General features: G+C 39.5%; 4 protein-coding genes across 7 annotated transcripts; all 4 read right to left on the bottom strand.

Annotated features, from left to right (window-relative positions):
• Positions 1-323: 323 nt before the first annotated feature.
• LOC126801282 (ATPase family AAA domain-containing protein FIGL1) lies at positions 324-4,442 on the bottom strand. 2 transcript variants are annotated; one of them, XM_050528787.1, is made up of 13 exons: positions 4,059-4,442; positions 3,600-3,741; positions 3,168-3,506; positions 2,631-2,869; positions 2,393-2,520; positions 2,180-2,298; positions 2,007-2,099; positions 1,596-1,697; positions 1,305-1,407; positions 1,075-1,158; positions 900-995; positions 682-809; positions 324-578 (listed from the first exon to the last, which is right to left on the bottom strand). In XM_050528787.1, the coding sequence occupies exons 1-13, from the start codon at positions 4,334-4,336 to the stop codon at positions 477-479; spliced, it is 1,953 nt and encodes a 650-aa protein (XP_050384744.1). In that variant the 5' UTR covers positions 4,337-4,442; the 3' UTR covers positions 324-476. The 2 variants fall into 2 exon arrangements, with proteins under 2 accessions (XP_050384744.1, XP_050384745.1); XM_050528788.1 differs by lacking the exon at positions 900-995 and having other exon boundaries at positions 682-698; positions 1,117-1,158; positions 4,059-4,441.
• A 1,336-nt stretch (positions 4,443-5,778) lies between these two features.
• Positions 5,779-6,672, bottom strand: LOC126797475 (uncharacterized). Its single transcript, XM_050524099.1, has one exon. The coding sequence runs from the start codon at positions 6,670-6,672 to the stop codon at positions 5,779-5,781; it is 894 nt and encodes a 297-aa protein (XP_050380056.1).
• A 448-nt stretch (positions 6,673-7,120) lies between these two features.
• On the bottom strand, positions 7,121-10,117 carry LOC126798220 (SWI/SNF complex component SNF12 homolog). The gene is made up of 3 exons (XM_050525112.1): positions 9,980-10,117; positions 7,956-9,765; positions 7,121-7,398 (listed from the first exon to the last, which is right to left on the bottom strand). The coding sequence occupies exons 2-3, from the start codon at positions 9,533-9,535 to the stop codon at positions 7,326-7,328; spliced, it is 1,653 nt and encodes a 550-aa protein (XP_050381069.1). The 5' UTR covers positions 9,536-9,765; positions 9,980-10,117; the 3' UTR covers positions 7,121-7,325.
• Positions 10,118-12,221: 2,104 nt separating this feature from the next.
• On the bottom strand, positions 12,222-14,462 carry LOC126799045 (F-box/kelch-repeat protein At3g27150). 3 transcript variants are annotated; one of them, XM_050526157.1, is made up of 3 exons: positions 14,213-14,462; positions 13,736-13,862; positions 12,222-13,599 (listed from the first exon to the last, which is right to left on the bottom strand). In XM_050526157.1, exon 3 carries the CDS (start codon positions 13,561-13,563, stop codon positions 12,301-12,303), a length of 1,263 nt encoding a protein of 420 aa, XP_050382114.1. In that variant the 5' UTR covers positions 13,564-13,599; positions 13,736-13,862; positions 14,213-14,462; the 3' UTR covers positions 12,222-12,300. The 3 variants fall into 3 exon arrangements, with proteins under 3 accessions (XP_050382114.1, XP_050382116.1, XP_050382115.1); XM_050526159.1 differs by lacking the exon at positions 13,736-13,862; XM_050526158.1 differs by lacking the exons at positions 13,736-13,862; positions 14,213-14,462 and adding an exon at positions 13,894-13,946.
• Positions 14,463-17,104: the final 2,642 nt, after the last annotated feature.

The following is a 17,104-nucleotide window of genomic DNA, read 5'->3' as shown; positions in this document are numbered from 1 at the left end:
TACGTAGCTTGTCTCTAGTACGCTAATCATGATCAATCTACATTATCAATCCATTACGTCAAACACTATTCTAAAACAATGTGCTGCTAGAGCAAACACGTATCAAGGCCAAGTTTTGGTTAGAGATTCAATTCAGAATGATAATATAGAGACGAGTTTGGTAAGATAAAATTCACATGGCCATGAGACCGTGACTCAGTGTTCTTCTGTATTTAGTGGAAGAAAACAAATGAGCACTGTAATGTCTTTTCGTCAGCATAAAGCAACCATTCATCACCCATGTTTCGTTTACCTTTCCATTGAGGAAAATGGTGAGAATCTAGAGCAGTTGAATAGGTCCAAGTTTCTATTAAAAAAACTGTTACACATATTTAGCCTATTTACTGGCGTTTGGTTTGGTGAAATAAATAAAGAGGATGCTATTAATGTTCACATTATGCTTGTTTTTTTCCTCACCTTACAAAACAGATGGATTCTTAAAGAGACAAGCTTCCAAATTGCTTGTTCCAATCATCATAGGTACCGAGCTCATTCAAGGAAACAGAGGGCCTCACCTCTTGTAATGCACTCTCAAAATCCTACAAAACAAAACCAAAATATAAATATGCAACAAAGCTAAAGTAGTTAACAAGAAGGCTGAGTCAGCTGCGTAAGTCTGTAATTATTTTATTAACTTTTTACCTGAAAAGTTACTGGGCGCATATCCTCCTTCTTAAGCTTTGTAATTTCTATGCCTTGTCTCAGAGCTTCTCTTAGAGGACCCATAGAGGCATCCTTCACTAAATTCTTCATGTCTGATCCTGAGTACCCTGCAAAACAAGGTGAAAAACACAGCGCTGTGAAAATGCAGTGGAGTAATATAGTGATTTTGGATCTCAACTGATGGAGGAGGTCAGTACCTTCTGTTAACTTGCATATGTTAACAATGTCTTCCCTTGTTAGTTTGAATAGTCCATCCTTCTCCAGGAGATTCTCCACTATCCAGGCTCTTGCTTCTTCAATACATCAAACAGCATGTTAGCTGCATACTTGATATCAACAATGTGGGCACAATCAAACATGCTAAGTTGGCACCTGAAGATGGCAGGGGAATGTAAAGTCTCTTAGTAAGTCGCCTGCGTGCTGCTTCATCAAGCTCTTGGGGTCGATTTGTTGCTCCTGGGAAATGTATGTACATTTGTGAGAGAGTGAAATCAGAGTTAAAATGGTGAATTTAAGGATAAAGAACTTAAACTAGAAATGGGAAAACAAAAAAACATTAAAAATAGAGGATAATTAAAATTTAAAGAGGTTTGGCAAATGACCTATAAGAAGAATTTGCTCACTGCCACTGTCAAAGCCTTCCATTTCAATGAGAAACTGTGTTTTGAGTCGCCTACTTGATTCATGTTCACCTTCTGACTTACGCTGCAAACTTACAGAAGTAACTCAGCTGAATGCATTTGAATCAAGGTGTGATGACTACAGACTGAGACTATAATACGCATTCAGTTAACCAAAATACAATCCACTGAGATTAATTTTATACTGTAAGGCATACATTCTGGCAGCTTATACAATGTATAGTTAATTTCAAGAGTTGGAGCAGGTCTTACCTGTGAGAGAAGTGAGTCAATTTCGTCAACAAAAATTACAGCTGGCTGCCGACAACTAGCTACTCCAAAAAGGGCCCGAACTAACTTTTCACCCTCACCAATCTGCAGTGAGCAGTTAAACATACAAAAATATAAGTATATTTTTGAGGATATAAATTGCATACATATACATCAGGAGAAAAAATTGGTTAACAAGCTGGAATTTGAAAAGAAGCAGTACAGAAAATACCATCTTTCTGCATAATTTATATGCTAGCAGGAAAATCAGGATCAGATTCACAAACTACAAGGATCATAGACATTTGATCTGTAGTTCCACTTTGGTTGACATAATTCAAATATAAGGAGAATAGGGGAAAAAAGATATGGCAGAGAATCATTAAAGATCAACAAAAACAGATGAACTCTTACCCATTTGCTTGTCAATGAACTGGCAGAGATGTAAAAAAATGTTGCTTTTGCCTCTCCAGCTATGGCTTTCCCAATCATCGTTTTCCCTGTTCCCTGAAACAAGCACAGGTATTAGATGTTCATTGGCTAGAGAAACTTTTACTGCTCACTTCACTAGCAGTTTCAGTACTTACTGGTGGACCGAAGAGTAGAAGACCCTTTCCAGGAGAGCGACAACCTTTGAAAATGTCGGGACGTAACAAGGGCCATATAACCATCTCTGTGACACACTTTTTAGCATGGTCCAAACCAGCTAACACATTTCCAGGCAACAGTTTAATCAGAACAGCTTTTGCTATATGTACAGAATAGTAAATACAGAAGAAAGTTAGAGCGTCATCCGTTACCAATATCATTCCATCGAACATTTGGATCCTTATCCATAATTTCATTACTGACATGTTCAATAAGACGAGGTTCCAAGTTCCTTAATTTTTCTGGGAGCTCCCCATCAGGACCACAGAGCATTTCCATACTGAAAACAAAAGAATACAATTGGTGATTTGGACATGAATGAATATTCGTCATCCAAATATAAGGCAAGGGAGTTTCAAAGAGCATACAGCATTAAATTACACCACTCACCAGCTCCTAGTTGAGTCATCTAATGCATCATCAGACTTTCCCCCAATTTTTGAAGTCATATTCCCAACATTACCCCCATTAGATTTGACGGGAGGAATAAAATTGCCACGGACACCTCGACGGGAAACACCATATGATCTCGCAATGAAACCCCTATTAGCAACACTGTTATCACTTTGAGGAGAGACAGAAGCATTTGGTGATGCACCTAAGCCTCGCCTTTGCCTTACATCCATTTCCTAGTCAACAAAGAAGAAACCATTTAAATTGCTATATGTTTTGAATGTGCAAAGAGAGGAATAACAAGATTTCAGGAGAAAAGGACACTGTTTATATAGGCAAGTATATAGGCATGAACTATGAAAAGGCTTTTACTGCAATAGCTGATGACAAATTCCTACCCTCCAGGATTTATGTATGAACCAATTTTTCAGATACCAACAACATAGGATATGGACAGAAAGGAGTAAATTCAAAAGAAAGCTTCAAATGATGTGTATTATGAAAGGGGATGAGTTTGCAGAAAAAGATGGATACCAATTTGGCTTTGGCAGTTACAAACCCATTGCCAGAAACATCGGCTCTAGCATCTTCATTGGCTGATGGGGACTTTGTATTATCAAGAGTGGGGCTGTTAAATTCCCTGTGCGCACGTTTTTTTCCCAAGTGATTCTCATGAGCTCTTTCTTCCTCTTCGACTATTTGAAAAGACGAGGTACTATGACTACTGTAACGGTTGTGATGAGCATGACGCTTTTCAACAATAGTGTTACTTGCTGTCCCAGTGTTGTTCTTGTACAATGATGTCAGCTTAGTTTGTGTCATAGGTTTTGATAACTTGCCAGTCAACTTTTCCCTATTCTCCAATTGATCTCCCTACCACATACAGCAATTTTGGTTAACAAATCAAATCCTAAGAAACATCCAACCACAAAGGTCACGTAACGCAAAATCAGAGGCAAGACATACCAAATCAGTCACAACCTTTCCATGATTAGACTGCTGAAGAAGAGCCTGAAAGTACTTTGACTGTTTAATCCTCCCAATGTCAATATCTCCCTTTGTGCTGAAAACAAAACCAGGATCCTTTTTCGCTTGCTCGAAAGCTTTGCTGTACACACATATAGTGTTCAAATGATTAGCATCTTAACCTGCATTTGTAATAGTGTTCGATACAAATCTACACTCACATAAATTGCAAATACCATGACAAGATTTAAGTCCAGCTTTTAATTCATCGAAAAATTGAACTTAAATTGATCCAATTACTCCATAAATTCATCAATAATTCACAAATTAAGTCCAATATATAGCACAATACAAAACAAAAGATCAAGTATATGAACGGAAATGGAGGATTAAAAACACAAACAGCTAGGGTTCGAATTAAAATCGAAGCTTCCAGAGGGGAAAAGGAGACAGGCGTACCGATCGGAATCAGGAATGAGCGCGCGGCGAGCCTCGCCGAGCTTGGAGACGGCTTCGCGGCGAATAGGGGTGACGAAAGCACGGTCGAGTTGAGAGTGAGAGTGTGAGTCGAGAAAGCCGAGGAGACGAAGACTGAAGATCTGAGCGGAGGAGAAGTCGTTTCTCTCGGCGGCGAGTTCGGCTCCGAAGAGAAGAGATTGAAGGCGGTGCAGGTTGTCGTCGACCTGCTTTCTCCAGCAGACCTCTTCGCCGGAGTTCAGTCCCTCCTTTCCCGCCATTTCTCGCTATCTCTCTATCTCTCTCTTTTTCTCCCCAGGTCCTTAAAAAGTCGTGGAATTGGGGTTTTCTCTTGATTAAGAATTAAAAGGTAATGTCTTATAAGCCGCCTAATATTCGCCCATGCACTTTGTCTTGCGACCGATATGCCCGCCTAGGCGGCTCCTATCTCGTCTAGGCGCTTTTTTTGTACAGTTTGCCCTGGCCCGACCGACACTCATTCTAATTTGATGTCCAAAGAAATACAATACGCTGACGGATTTAAGTTTTACATATATATGTCAACCTTTAAAGTCGGTATATAATCGAAAACTCAAATAAATGAATTACGGTTGGTTTGGTCTCACAAACAGTATGTAGGTAATCTAACGACCAACTAGATGTAACCGCAAGTCCAAACAGAATATGACACCACCAGTCAAATTCTGTCAGTTTTATATAAATTACTGACTGCAGTCATATTCTCTCAAATATCAAGGGCTCTAAACCCGCATCCTAAATACAAAATCAAATCTCTAGTTCCCTTAAACCAAATTCGTGCCAAACACTACTCTCATTTCAAAATCATAGCCCTCCAATGTGTATTGGAGAGAACATCAGGATATATCACAACCGTACCACAGCTCCTCCGCTGCCTGTGAATTCGAGGCCGCATCCACCATTTTCCACTCGATCTTCGGGCAACCTCTACCATTTCTATGTTTAAAGAACCAAGAGCTTCGTCGTCTGCACATCCAAATTGCACGAGTCGGCAGCAATAAAATGCATATAAAGCGCCCTCAAATTGTGAGATTGTCACAAATAGTAAGCTGTTCCATTATCTTGCTCAAGGCCATCCATCATTCAAGTACACACCAGATACTATGTAATTGAGTTGTTCTCTAATCTTTCTATACATTGAAAAGCAACAAATTTTTTTTACCTTTCCGACATAACAAGGTAATAATTAAGAAGTTCAAATTCACTTATGCAACGAAAAACTAGTACAACGACAATTAACAATAGTTATTGTAGTAACACCCCCTCTTGAGGATGAAATTTTAGAAAGATTGTTGTCCTTTGTCCCAAAATAGGGACTGATTGCAATCAGTGTGCAATGTGGAGATTGTTGCAGTGAATATTTACATTGTTTCCAGCGCACCCTCCCACTCCGTACTGGTTTAGATCCCATGTAATTAATCTGCTCAATACATTTATACCCGTGGTGACGTGGGTTTTTTTTTTTGAGGTCAATGAAATTTTGGTGACGCATTCAACTTAGTGTATATGTAGGAAAAGAGATGCAGATATAGATAAAATTAGAAGAATCGATGTTTCATCCATTGTCTACTACATTACATAAGCAATGCCAAAATTAAGATGATGGAACTTTACATAGTGCTGGTGAAAAGAGCAACAATCTCATGCATGCTTCTATGATCCTGCCACAAACTAACTGAATAACTTAAAAAATCCATATTCGTCGTTGCTTCTCAGAAAAAAACTTAAAAAATCCATGGCAAACTCTTGGTATAGAAAGTCCTTGAATAGTAAATTCGACCTCAATTATGCAGCTGCCATCCTTTGAAAACCTTGCGTTTTCTTCTTGTAAAATCATTTGGTGGGAGCCCAGATTCCTGCTGCTATCGAACCAATTGCCAATTACTTTAAAAGAACGATGGTTGCCGTGGATTTGATCCAAAATGCGTAGAGTATAATCTGCAAGTATTCTCGATCCAGGAGGAAGCTCATGTGGATTATGCAAACCCAGATAGAGAGAAACATGACTACCCTCTCCAGCGTGAATTCCATTGGGAAAGAGCAACAGTCTCCATGCACAATATTTTTGATTGTCGTGAGCAGTGAATGGTAATGAATAATGAACTGGAGCGTCTAACGCTGAGAAGTTAGTAATCTTCCAAACATACTTGTACGTAACAGGGTTGACAATCGAGAACCAACACTCTCCTTTGACCAGATTAGTTTCAGAAACCTTGACCTCTGCTCCAAACTCACAAGTGTCATCAATGAGATAACCATTTGATGCATCACTAAACTCTTTGAGAGGGATGAATCGATCAAATCCAGCCAAACCACCAACGATTGTCCGATAAATACAGTACTTTTTCTCCTCATTGGAATTTTCTCGAACCAGATAGCTCTCTTTCCGCTGATTAAGCAAAAATAACTTGTAATCAATTGTTACACTCCTGCCGGGCTTTACTGCTTTTTTTCCACCCATCTCCAAGTAGATAGAGATGTGATCTTTCACATCATGATTCTTGTTTCCGTTGGGGAAGAGCACTAGTTTCCACTTGTATCCTCCGGCCTCAAACTCCCCCGATTCATACTTTTCCATTGATTTTAGACTTTGAAAAGGATATAATCCTCAGTCTGCAGTGTTTTGGAGGTTTCTCTGGAAATGTATTGGATGGAAACAGCAATGGTTGGTTAATCTGAAGAGCAGCCATATATGACGTTAAGGTCGATTGATGATTGAATGATGAATACGGACCAACTAGAGGGTGTCATATATAGGGCCGTCTATTCCTTGGACTATTCGGACTGGAATGGAGATACTATCGATTTATTCATTGCTCTATTCGGACTTGGAAAATAAAACTAAAAGGGGAGTCTCACATACTTACGAATGGAGATACTATCGAGCTATATATTCCTTTGTCTATTCAGACTTGGAGTCTCAGATAGTAAACTTTGTACATCCAAACATTTCCGTACACTCGTGTCAATTCAACAAGAACCGTAAAATGGATTCAAAAGCAGCAATTTTTTTTTTCAGTTGCTAATCGAGCATAAATTACAATACATAAAGCATAATCAGCAGTTGATCAAGTACATGAAAAATTAATGGTTAAACAAGCTATATGATATGCAGCAACGTCCTCCCAACACTACAAAGAAAAGTGAATTGTATAATCTCCTACATATTCTGGGAAGTTTAGCTGCCAAAGAATACAAGCACGGCACCACATGAACACTTAAACAGTCTAATCATGCGCTCCCAGGACCATCACTACCTGCAACTGGCTTCCGATTCAAATATCGGATAACAGCATCTTCAACCCTGCAACAATCACCCAAACAACATTTGATTAGGAGTTCAACCTAGTATTCGTTTGAAGTAAACAGGTGCTAACATGATTATAGTTATACAACCTAAAGTTGTGCACGCATGAACCAATCAAAACTGATCTTTGAGCCTTCAACCATAAAGGCTTCTACCATTAAGACTTCTACCATAAATGGCATGATTGAAAATTATTAAAAAATAAAAACCATTTTATCCGAGTAATATCAGTAATGCAACAACTTTAATGATTTCTAGCAGGAATCTAAGGAGGGTACTACAATCAGAGACTTTATCTAACAAAATAAATGGAACCCCTTCTGGACCATTAAATAGTACAAAGATAACCATTGCAAGGAGCAACGCAGGACATTTGAAAGAGTATATATAACTTTCCTCTTTTCCTAATTAGGAGAAAGATTATAGTTGACATCCAGTCAATCATGGTCAGCAGATATTAATCTTTATGATTCTATTTATTTGTATACCAAAGCAAGGTGATGAGAAGTGTTTGTGGTACATGGATTAATAATGACAAAAGGTGAAGAGCGTACCATGGTTGATGAAAGAAATCTGACCGCCGTTCTTTCTCAGCACTACGGCTCGCTACTCCAGCTACAAGCTTTAAATCTTTGCTTTGAGATTCAATCAGTGCATTGATGAATTCCACATGTGATTGACTAAATCCAAGGAAAAAAGCTCGCCTGCGCCGATGCTCGTGGATTTTTCTGATAGCTCCACATATTGCTTCATCACAGGCATCGATTTCTTTGTTTTTCTCTGAATTGGCCAATAGAGCAGTTAATTCCCTTTGAATAGGAAAAGGCACATCTACCAACACATCATAACATGCTGTCCCAGCTGGACTATTCCCAGAAAGCTTCATCTTATGCTCCAAATGTATAGGTTGTGGGGGAAACAAATGTTGAGATATCTTCTGGGACACCATAGTGAATTTCATTTTTTCCTCTCCGAACACTTTTTGAAGGGGTGGATCACAGTTAAAGAAAGAGGGGTCATTTGGGTTCTGCAATTTCCTAGCCTTCACATAGTGCCAGATTGAAGCTATAATCCTTGGACGAGTTTCCACTTCAATACCAAGAACTTCCATCAAAGGTTGTGAAAGCTTAAATTTCTCAGGCGCATAATTCATTTCCAGGCGTATATTCACTGTAAATTCTTTATCCCCTTTTCTCTTTACCTCAAATCCCTCATGTGGTGCAGGTGACCTTGCATTTTCCCAGTTAATGATATGATTATCAGGATATAGCCTCTGGTCCAAAGATATGGTTACTCTCTTGAAGAAAGATGAAAACTTTGGGTAAAAGGGATTTGATTTCTGGACCACTCCAGGCTGATCAGGGTCAACCCCATCTTCCAAGATCCTCCCAACTATCTTCAGTGTCCAAGTAGGGGGTTCAGCATTTGGTTTCTGTGGAATTGAGCGAACCTGATTGGCAAAAGTGTTGAAAACATAAATGCGAAGGGTTTTCTGAATCGAAGGGGGGCTCTTCAGAGCTTCTTGGATGTCAACCTTCTTTCTTGTAAGCGCAGCATCCACACGAGCCTCAAACTCAAGAAGCTGGGTGTACAGAGCAGATTCCGGCAATATGGTGGCTACTTTGTCCTGTAGCTGTCTGTCGGGAAGTTTCTGCTTCTTTTTACGATTAGCAGCTGAGAGGTCCATGGTTCTAATGGGTGAAATCATGTTCGTAGGTGAAAGACCAGGAGGGCGAACCGGAGGTTTCTGAGGGAAGCGCTTGACACTTCCACTTCCAGGTGTGGAATATGATGGTGAATTCCCCATAGAACCTGTTTGATTCTGGTTTAGGGACATCGCCTGAGCCTGTAACTGAGCCTGGAATTGGGCTTGAGCCTGAGCTTGGGCGTGTGCCTGCACTTGAGCCTGTGCTTGGGCATGGGCATGTGCTTGAGATTTCGACTGAGCCTGTGCAATCGCCTGCGCTTGGGATAGCTGAAACTGTTGCTGATAACCGGCCCCAAGTTGTGCTTGACCCTGCGATTGTTGAAACAAAGGGTTTGCAGACATAGATGGAGCCACCATCCCAGAATTCCTAAAGGGCGACGACGACGCTCCAAGATTCTTAGGTGGGTTATTATTGTTCATCGACATTGCTGCCGCTAGCTAGACAAAAGTCCCCAAACCCGAGTATAAACTAGCCTCACAGACCCGAGTCCACAAACTCGACGACAATCGCACTATGAGCTTAAACCCAGCAAATGTAGTCTACTCAAAAAATCAACCTCAAATAGTCATTCCCAAGTAACAGAGCAGAATCCCAAACACCCAAATCCGCAAAACCCCCAAATTTCACTCTTCAGAACTGTTCACTCCACAAAACCCTAAAATTCAAAAACAAACACTAATCTCAATCCTAAAGCCTCGATAAAGTACCAAAACAAGTAATAGGATGGAGAAAGTTTGATGCAAAATGGAAATGAAATGTAAATTACACACAAGTATATCAATTTTGAACAGAGAATTGAAAAATAACTATGCTACCAACAAAACTCCAAACCGCTAACGCAATGGAATGAATCAAAGTAATATTCTTACAGTGTAGTAGAAACAGGTCCAGACGCAAAACCGCTCAGGTTTGGTTTGGCCTCCACCTAATATATACCCCCAGTGAGCCAAGCAGCTCTTGCTCTGTTTTGATTTCTGCTCTATTTTTTCTCTCTGCTCCTACTTTCCTTTTCAACATACCAAAAAAAAAAAGTCGCACATTTTCCTTTTCTATTTGCAAGACTGGGCCTTTCCCAAAGCCCAAAAGGCCCAGGTCACTGTTCTTTACCTCGCCCCTAGATTAAACCCTTTTAAAACCCTAAATCAGACTTCAATTCTTAGAGTTTCGCTCCAGAATCAGACTTCCCAAACGTAGAAGAGGAACTTCTTCTGCCGCCGAGCAGTAGAAATTGTGTAAATCTGACTCACATACTTGTGAAATTTCTCTTCTTGAAAATTTTACATTAATCAGTAAAACTGAGTTCTAGTTTTTACTGTGATTGCATAATCCCACCTAGTGTAAGCTTCTTTTCTATTTTTTTGAGCTGATCGCATGATCAAAATTTAGTTATATTAACAATGAAATTAAATTGTGGTATGCTTAGAAGTAATTTTAGGTTTGTTTGATTGATGAAATTTGGAGTTGAACGTGTTAGAACACGAGGTAGACCGTGCAGGCCATTAGGAAGTTGCAATTGGCAAAGGCCAAGAGGTACTTACTACTTGGTGATTAATTATTAAGGAAGGAAAAGCAAAATTTGAACTGAATTTTTTTTGTTTGTTTATGGGATCATTCAGTTTAAGAGATAATAATTGCAGAGTTTGCTGTCAGATTTTAAAAGGCTGTTTCTGTTTGAGAAGTCTATAAATAAGAATCTTAATTACCAGTACCATCATTTTCGACTGAATGTACCTGTTATTTAGAGGCTTCAACAAGTTAGCTTTAAGCAAAGAGCCCATCTGCTTGTTTATTACTGTATTCATAAACATGGGCATCTTCATTTTGCCAGTATTTGGACTTGGAGCTCAATCAACTATGTAGGGCTAAACTAAAGTAGATACTGAGGTCATGTAGTTCATGTTTATATGAATCTCTATTTATCACTGCTTCTTGAAAATGAATTAGAATAGAACTTTCTGCAATAGATTAATGTGTTGGACGTTACCTCAACTGTTTCTCTCATATGAACAATCTGCTTATTGCTTATCTTGCAGCCTGACACTCAATTGGCTCCAAGGAAATCAAGGAAAGGCAAGCCTTACACAGCGGCGCATCTTCCAGAGACAAAATTTTGAGAGCTCATTTGCTAAATCGTCCACTTGGTATTTGCTATAATATCTCAGTTTTCAGATATTTAGTGATCAAGAATTTTAGCCTCAATATTGTTTCTTATTTACTTTTCATTTCATGTCATGTATGGATAAAACTCTTGGCCTATATGATTCCTGCAGAGAATGGTTTTCAGATTTTGAATCTTACAACAGTGCTAGACGTTGCTGGTAACACAATGTGAGGCATGGTTTCTTGAGAAATCGGCGTGTTGTATGTTGTAGTGCACTGACCTGTTTCTTTGATCTGAAATTTACCTAATCTTTTGCTTAAGATAGGAAGTGGCAATATTAATGTTAGGATCCTCGGATCATTTTGCTTAAGCTGCCAGTAGAGGGTACCCTATTGATTTTGTGGCCTCTCTGAACTGGCGACACATGTTAGATAAATTCAAGATATTCCATCCTCCAATTTGTTTCTTATTCGTCAAGGAAAGAGGGGCATTTTCCGTCAAATCAACATGCTTTATGTCGCCATAATTGAATGCTTCCAAAGCTAAACATTATACGAAGCTATGCTCATAATGTGACATCGCTACCTACGCCCTTTCGTTATCAGCTTTGTTTATAGCTAAGTGTTACTTTGTGTCCTTCAAAAAGAAAAGTGGTACTTTGTGTTCTCCTGATTTGTTCAGTTGCATGAACCGAGCATCAAGCAACTAAGTGATTGCTTACTTTCCTGATGCTCCTAATTTAGAAAGCAGTTCAACTTTACTGTTGAATCGGAGCCAAATTCCGGTTCCCATATCCAGGGAACTAGAGCCTTCAGCTGAATCCCGGTAGTAATATGTAATTCTTAACGATTACCAAAATCATGAATTTTAGGTGGTGTGAAAGAGTTGAATGAAACTAGAGATCAGAGCAATAACCTCGGTTTCATTGTATAGAAGAAGGCCCCAGTAGAACTTATAGGCAAAATATTAAGAAACACAACGGCTACCCCTACCAAACAAACACACATGGGTTGAAGTCATGACAAACCTTTTATTTAAGAACATGGCAAAGGGCAAGATAGAAATCACTCCCTAAGATTACTTTGGAGTTCAAGCTGCCATGACAGAGCAATTAACGATGAAGCAGGTAGGGTTCTTGCCATGCTGAAGAGCTTCCCACTGCAACTCCTCAGCATTTGGATCAGGGCGGCAAGTGTATAACAGGGAAGGGCCATGTGGTGAAGATTGTATGACAAGTAGCTCATTCCCCAGAGACTTGAAAGCTATTCCCCATCCTAGAGTAGTATCAGCTCTCACAGGAACTGTTCCCAACTTATTCCATGATTTGCTTCTCTTCATGTACACCTTGAGCTCATTTGTGCAGGTTTGGAGTGAGTAGAGCTCATTGTTCACAACCGCAATGAGAGGCGGGGATTGATTGTTCAAAGCTTGTTCTTGAGGACCATCTACTTCTAACATGTCTGGGATGAGTTCCCAAGTCTTCTTATCGATATCAAAGGCTTCTGCACAGCTGAGATCTCTTCCCTCAGGGTCTCTCCCACCAATCACATAAAACTTGTTGTCCATGTAACAGCCAGAGCTAAACCTTCTCTTTCGGATCATATTTGGAAGAGGCTCCCAAGATTTAGTCTCCGGATGGTATTTCTCAGCAAAATCCATAACTTCCCAACCTGTTGCCACCATTCCAAACCCACCAGCTACATATCCATAGGAACCACATGTAGCAGAAGCAAACAAGCACCTTGGATTGATCATGGAAGGACCTCTTGACCAAATGTTTGCTTCCATATCATACTTCCACACAACAAGCCCCTCAATTTCTCTGCCTGAAACTAGAAGATGAGTTCCTGCACAAATCGATTCCCTATCCCCGCAGATGAAGCTGTCTTCCGCAGGTAAGATAGGGAGCTTCCTGCAGGACTTGAACTGCCTGTCGAATTCCCACCATGTTCCCTCCCCGCTAGGGGAAACGAAAACAGACGGCTCTTTGATCCCGAGTTCACGCCTGATCTTGTACAGCTCTCCACTCTTCAAAAGCTCCAAGAAGCGCTTGTTTACCAAGAAGAACTTCCAGTACTCAGACCTGGGAACTCTGGCCAAGATCAAATCCTCCACCTCTTCAATGAGGGAAGGAATTGAGTAACAATAATCTGCATCCTTCGGTTTAGGCACCATAAAAGTTCCCAGTGATAAGGTTAAGGCACAATCAAGCTGCATGAGCTCCTTGGATGAAAATGAAAATCCATCAAAGCTGCTGCTCATGCTTGATCTTCTCCTAACCTTTTCTGGAGGGCCGGTATGGTTACCAAACCCCAAACCACCCAAGTTAGAATCCCTGCTTTCTTTGGACATTGATGATCAGAAAAGCTTCACACTGATTTCAGAAACCTGCAATAGACAAAGTCCAAGAAATGATCAATTATCACAATGAATCGAATGAAAGAATAAATAATGAAATCATATGCAGTTGCACAGAGACGACAGCAATGGGATTAATGGGTTGACAAGGGACTTAGAAGAAAACTTTTCTGAAAGAAGGAATCCGATTCTCTAAGCTTGGTTAGCTTGTCCAAGAAATTTCACCGCTAGCTAGGAAAATGAGACAAATCAATCACTTCTATGCTCCCAATCATCAAAGTCCATAGCTTTGCCTGTTAATATACAAAAAACTATAGTGGTTACCTATACGAGAAGAAACTCGATCGAGAGGTATACATCAGAAGCTAAAGATCATTCATATCAATCATATGTATACATAATATGAAAGAAAAATATTCCTATAGAAACGATCACCCCCGATGAAAATTTAAGTCAAAAAACAGTAAAACAATTTATTTTCAAAGGACAAATATATACCAATATATTTGAGCAAGAATTTGACTAGCCTGAATTTGAGCAAGAATGAAAAAGAAAAAAAAAACAGTGGCGATTACATGCCGAGAGATCTTAGCCAATGAAATACAATTAAATAGAGCAGAGAGACAGAGAGTGGCATGAATACCAGCAGGAAGTCAAACTGTCAAAGCCTAAGTAAGGACCCCGGCAATAGAATATTACAGCAAAAGCTACGGAGAAGAAGAAGAAGAAGAACTTGGTGATGAGAGGTTCTCTGCCTAAGTTTCTAAGGCTGGAACTTGGTGATGAGAGGTGGTGTTGGCAGAAAACCAATCAGAACTTTGAGCGAGGGAGGGAGGAGAAGAGAGAAAATAGAGGAAAGGAATAAGGGAGGCCATTAAGGCGCAGAGTAGATTAATGATGAGATCACATGAGGAACTACCATATTAATGTAGTAGCAGTAGCAGTATACGTAGCAGCAGAAGATGTAGTAGTGCAAATGTGGCAGGTCGTGATGAGATAGTTCAACTTGAAGGTGAAGATTAAAATACCCTGAAATTTTATAATACCAAACAGAAAGAATATATAATATTTACTTTACTATCATCATTCATCGATCACCATGAAAGGTATAGTCACACTAGCACCACCACCATTACCAGCATTACCTATTTCTTTTGGTTATTTCTGTTCTGGGTGAGTAGGAAACATAACGGGAGTCAGCTTCCTATATGTAAGAATAGAAATAAAACACTGTGCTAGGGTTTCCTTAGTTTGACCTGGACTGGAAGGGCGTGGGGGACACGCTCCTAAGTCCTACCACTAAAGCCGCCTAAAGGTACGGTCTCCGGCGACGCATTGTTGAGGGTGTCAAAGTTGTCGAACAGATTCCTTCAGCATGTAAGTTGTAAATTACGGAAATGGCCAAATTTCAGGTGATCATTAGCCGTTGTTTTCCTATGATTAGGATCAAGCGACTTGATTTTGGCTTCCGTTTTTTGTTGCTCAATAATTGAATCGATAGGAATCAAATGATTATGGATACAAGGCTAATGACAAATCCAAGTGAAAACCGAGAGTTGCAGTATGCAATATTATCTGAATCTAGCTCTTTTTTTATTGTTGGCACATATGGTTTTTGTAGCCTCTAGAACACTGTACATTAAACCAAAAAGGAAACGTGTAGTGCTGATTGTATCCTTGAATTCAAAATTCTAAACAATGACGCTGATGTGCTCTCCATACTCATTCTTCTAATTATTACTACCAGCTGCAGTTGTATAACTATATTTAGGGGTCCTTTAGAGTTGATCTAGATCATAGATCAATGAAAACCAGCAACCAAATAATAATTAAGATTTGCAATCGATCGTCAAGTGGCAACGATCGATCAAGTATAGAGGAACACTTGAATATAGTATAGCTACTACATCGGTCCTAGACTCCTAGTCGGATTGTACTGACCAAGGTTATCGATTAAACTAATTAACTATTTCCTAGTTACTAGTTTAATGGCCACCAGTAGTAGAGAATATGCCAGACCTTAAACCTAGAAGGTGATCAATGTGCTTGATTCCGGATAAAGCTGTTGTGATTGCCCGTGAAATATTATCATTGCTTCCTCTTTTGTCAAAATTTCCAGTGTTCTTTTCTTACTCCAAACGTGTTCTTTAATCATAATAGCTCCACTGATTAGTGTGAAATTGCGTATCATCTCTAACCAAACTTTATACTAAGTCGGCATTATGGAAACGAATTCTGTGCACAATCGCATTATTAAGATCAATGCTCCCTGTCACAATCGCATATATAGGATTAGCCTTTCTTTTCTTAAACAAGCAGAAAAGCAAGAAAGGTATTGAGTGCAGCAGGAAGCCAAATCGATCAGCTTTCAGCCTTCGCCCCTTGAGATATTATACTTATCAGCGATCGTAAAGCAAGAAAATGAAAGGCATACATACCCCATTATACCCAGTACCGATTAACGCCTCCGCTAATTGGTGTCATAGGGACATAGGGTTTCAACTTATAGATATACCACACACATACGCTATTAGGGTTTGATCATACGTACATGCATCGTTGTATCTTCGTGGATTTTACTTCAGAAAAACACAAGATACATCGGTCAGCATTTACGTACCTCAGAAAACACATTCTCCTTTTTTTTTTTTTTCCTGGTCTGATGTCTCTGATCCACCACAAATAATCCCTTAGATATATGGCATATGCCAATGATTATAAAATTGTTCAGAATTTATAAATAACTAAAAATAAGCATCAACATCATCAAGTGATCTATATTCTGTAGTGTCTCTTCACGTACTCCTCTGGTTGATTGGGAGATAAAAAATGGGAATGGTTGAGCTAGAGAGAGTAATAATAATTCATTTGAGTAAATTTTCAAATGCAGCCAACTGTACAACATACTATACATAGCAGCAAATAAGGCATCAGCTTCTAGCCGTCAACAAAACTACAGCGTCTTCATGTACACCTATATCGTTAAATAGTAACTTAATGTACACACTTACTACTATATCACTAGCTAGACTTTTTTCATTCGAGGGGTTTGAAGTTCTCCAGCCATATGGTAGCTCCAACGAAGTCCTTGATAGTCGTTCGCATTATGCTACGTTTTTCATTGATGCGAGAGCTGAGATATCCGTTTTCGGGTGTTGCTTAAACATATTGAATACGGCGAAATACCCACATAAACATTGTCTCGGAAACAGTATGTCACTCCGGTGTTCAGTACGCTTATAATTTCCACTCAAACATAACACTTCACAAACTCCACTAAACATGTTTCATCGACCTCGTATGTCATGAAGTGCTTTCTTCTTAGCCGTGGTTTCATACTCATAAATCATTGAGTGTCGAAACATATCAAATCTTTTCTTGAAATTCTCTTCTGACATAAGGTCACCACTGGTAGAAAGTGATTAATAGTTCGTGCTAAGGTTCTGGACTTTCTAGCCCAACCCAACGGAGTGGTTTAAGGCCCAAATTATAAACATGCGTCTTATCTTACTAAAAAGAGAAAAAATATAGCAGG

The sequence above is a fragment of the Argentina anserina genome, chromosome 6 (genome assembly GCF_933775445.1).
Source record: "Argentina anserina chromosome 6, drPotAnse1.1, whole genome shotgun sequence".
NCBI lineage: Eukaryota > Viridiplantae > Streptophyta > Magnoliopsida > Rosales > Rosaceae > Argentina > Argentina anserina.
Note: the sequence above shows the minus strand (reverse complement) of the source record. Positions and strands in the feature narration are given on the sequence as shown.

Bases quoted from the DNA above. Each gene is read 5' to 3' on its own strand.
- LOC126797475 (XM_050524099.1), bottom strand. From the start codon at position 6,672: ATGGAAAAGTATGAATCGGGGGAGTTTGAGGCCGGAGGATACAAGTGG.
- LOC126801282 (XM_050528787.1), bottom strand. From the start codon at position 4,336: ATGGCGGGAAAGGAGGGACTGAACTCCGGCGAAGAGGTCTGCTGGAGA. The intron at 3,507-3,599 runs GTATGTCTTGCC...TGTATGTGGTAG, and splicing joins GAAAGGTTGTGACTGATTTG to GGAGATCAATTGGAGAATAG. The intron at 810-899 runs GTACTGACCTCC...CTTGTTTTGCAG, and splicing joins CATATGCAAGTTAACAGAAG to GGTACTCAGGATCAGACATG.
- LOC126799045 (XM_050526157.1), bottom strand. From the start codon at position 13,563: ATGTCCAAAGAAAGCAGGGATTCTAACTTGGGTGGTTTGGGGTTTGGT.
- LOC126798220 (XM_050525112.1), bottom strand. From the start codon at position 9,535: ATGTCGATGAACAATAATAACCCACCTAAGAATCTTGGAGCGTCGTCG. The intron at 7,399-7,955 runs GTACGCTCTTCA...TGATTGTTGCAG, and splicing joins GATTTCTTTCATCAACCATG to GGTTGAAGATGCTGTTATCC.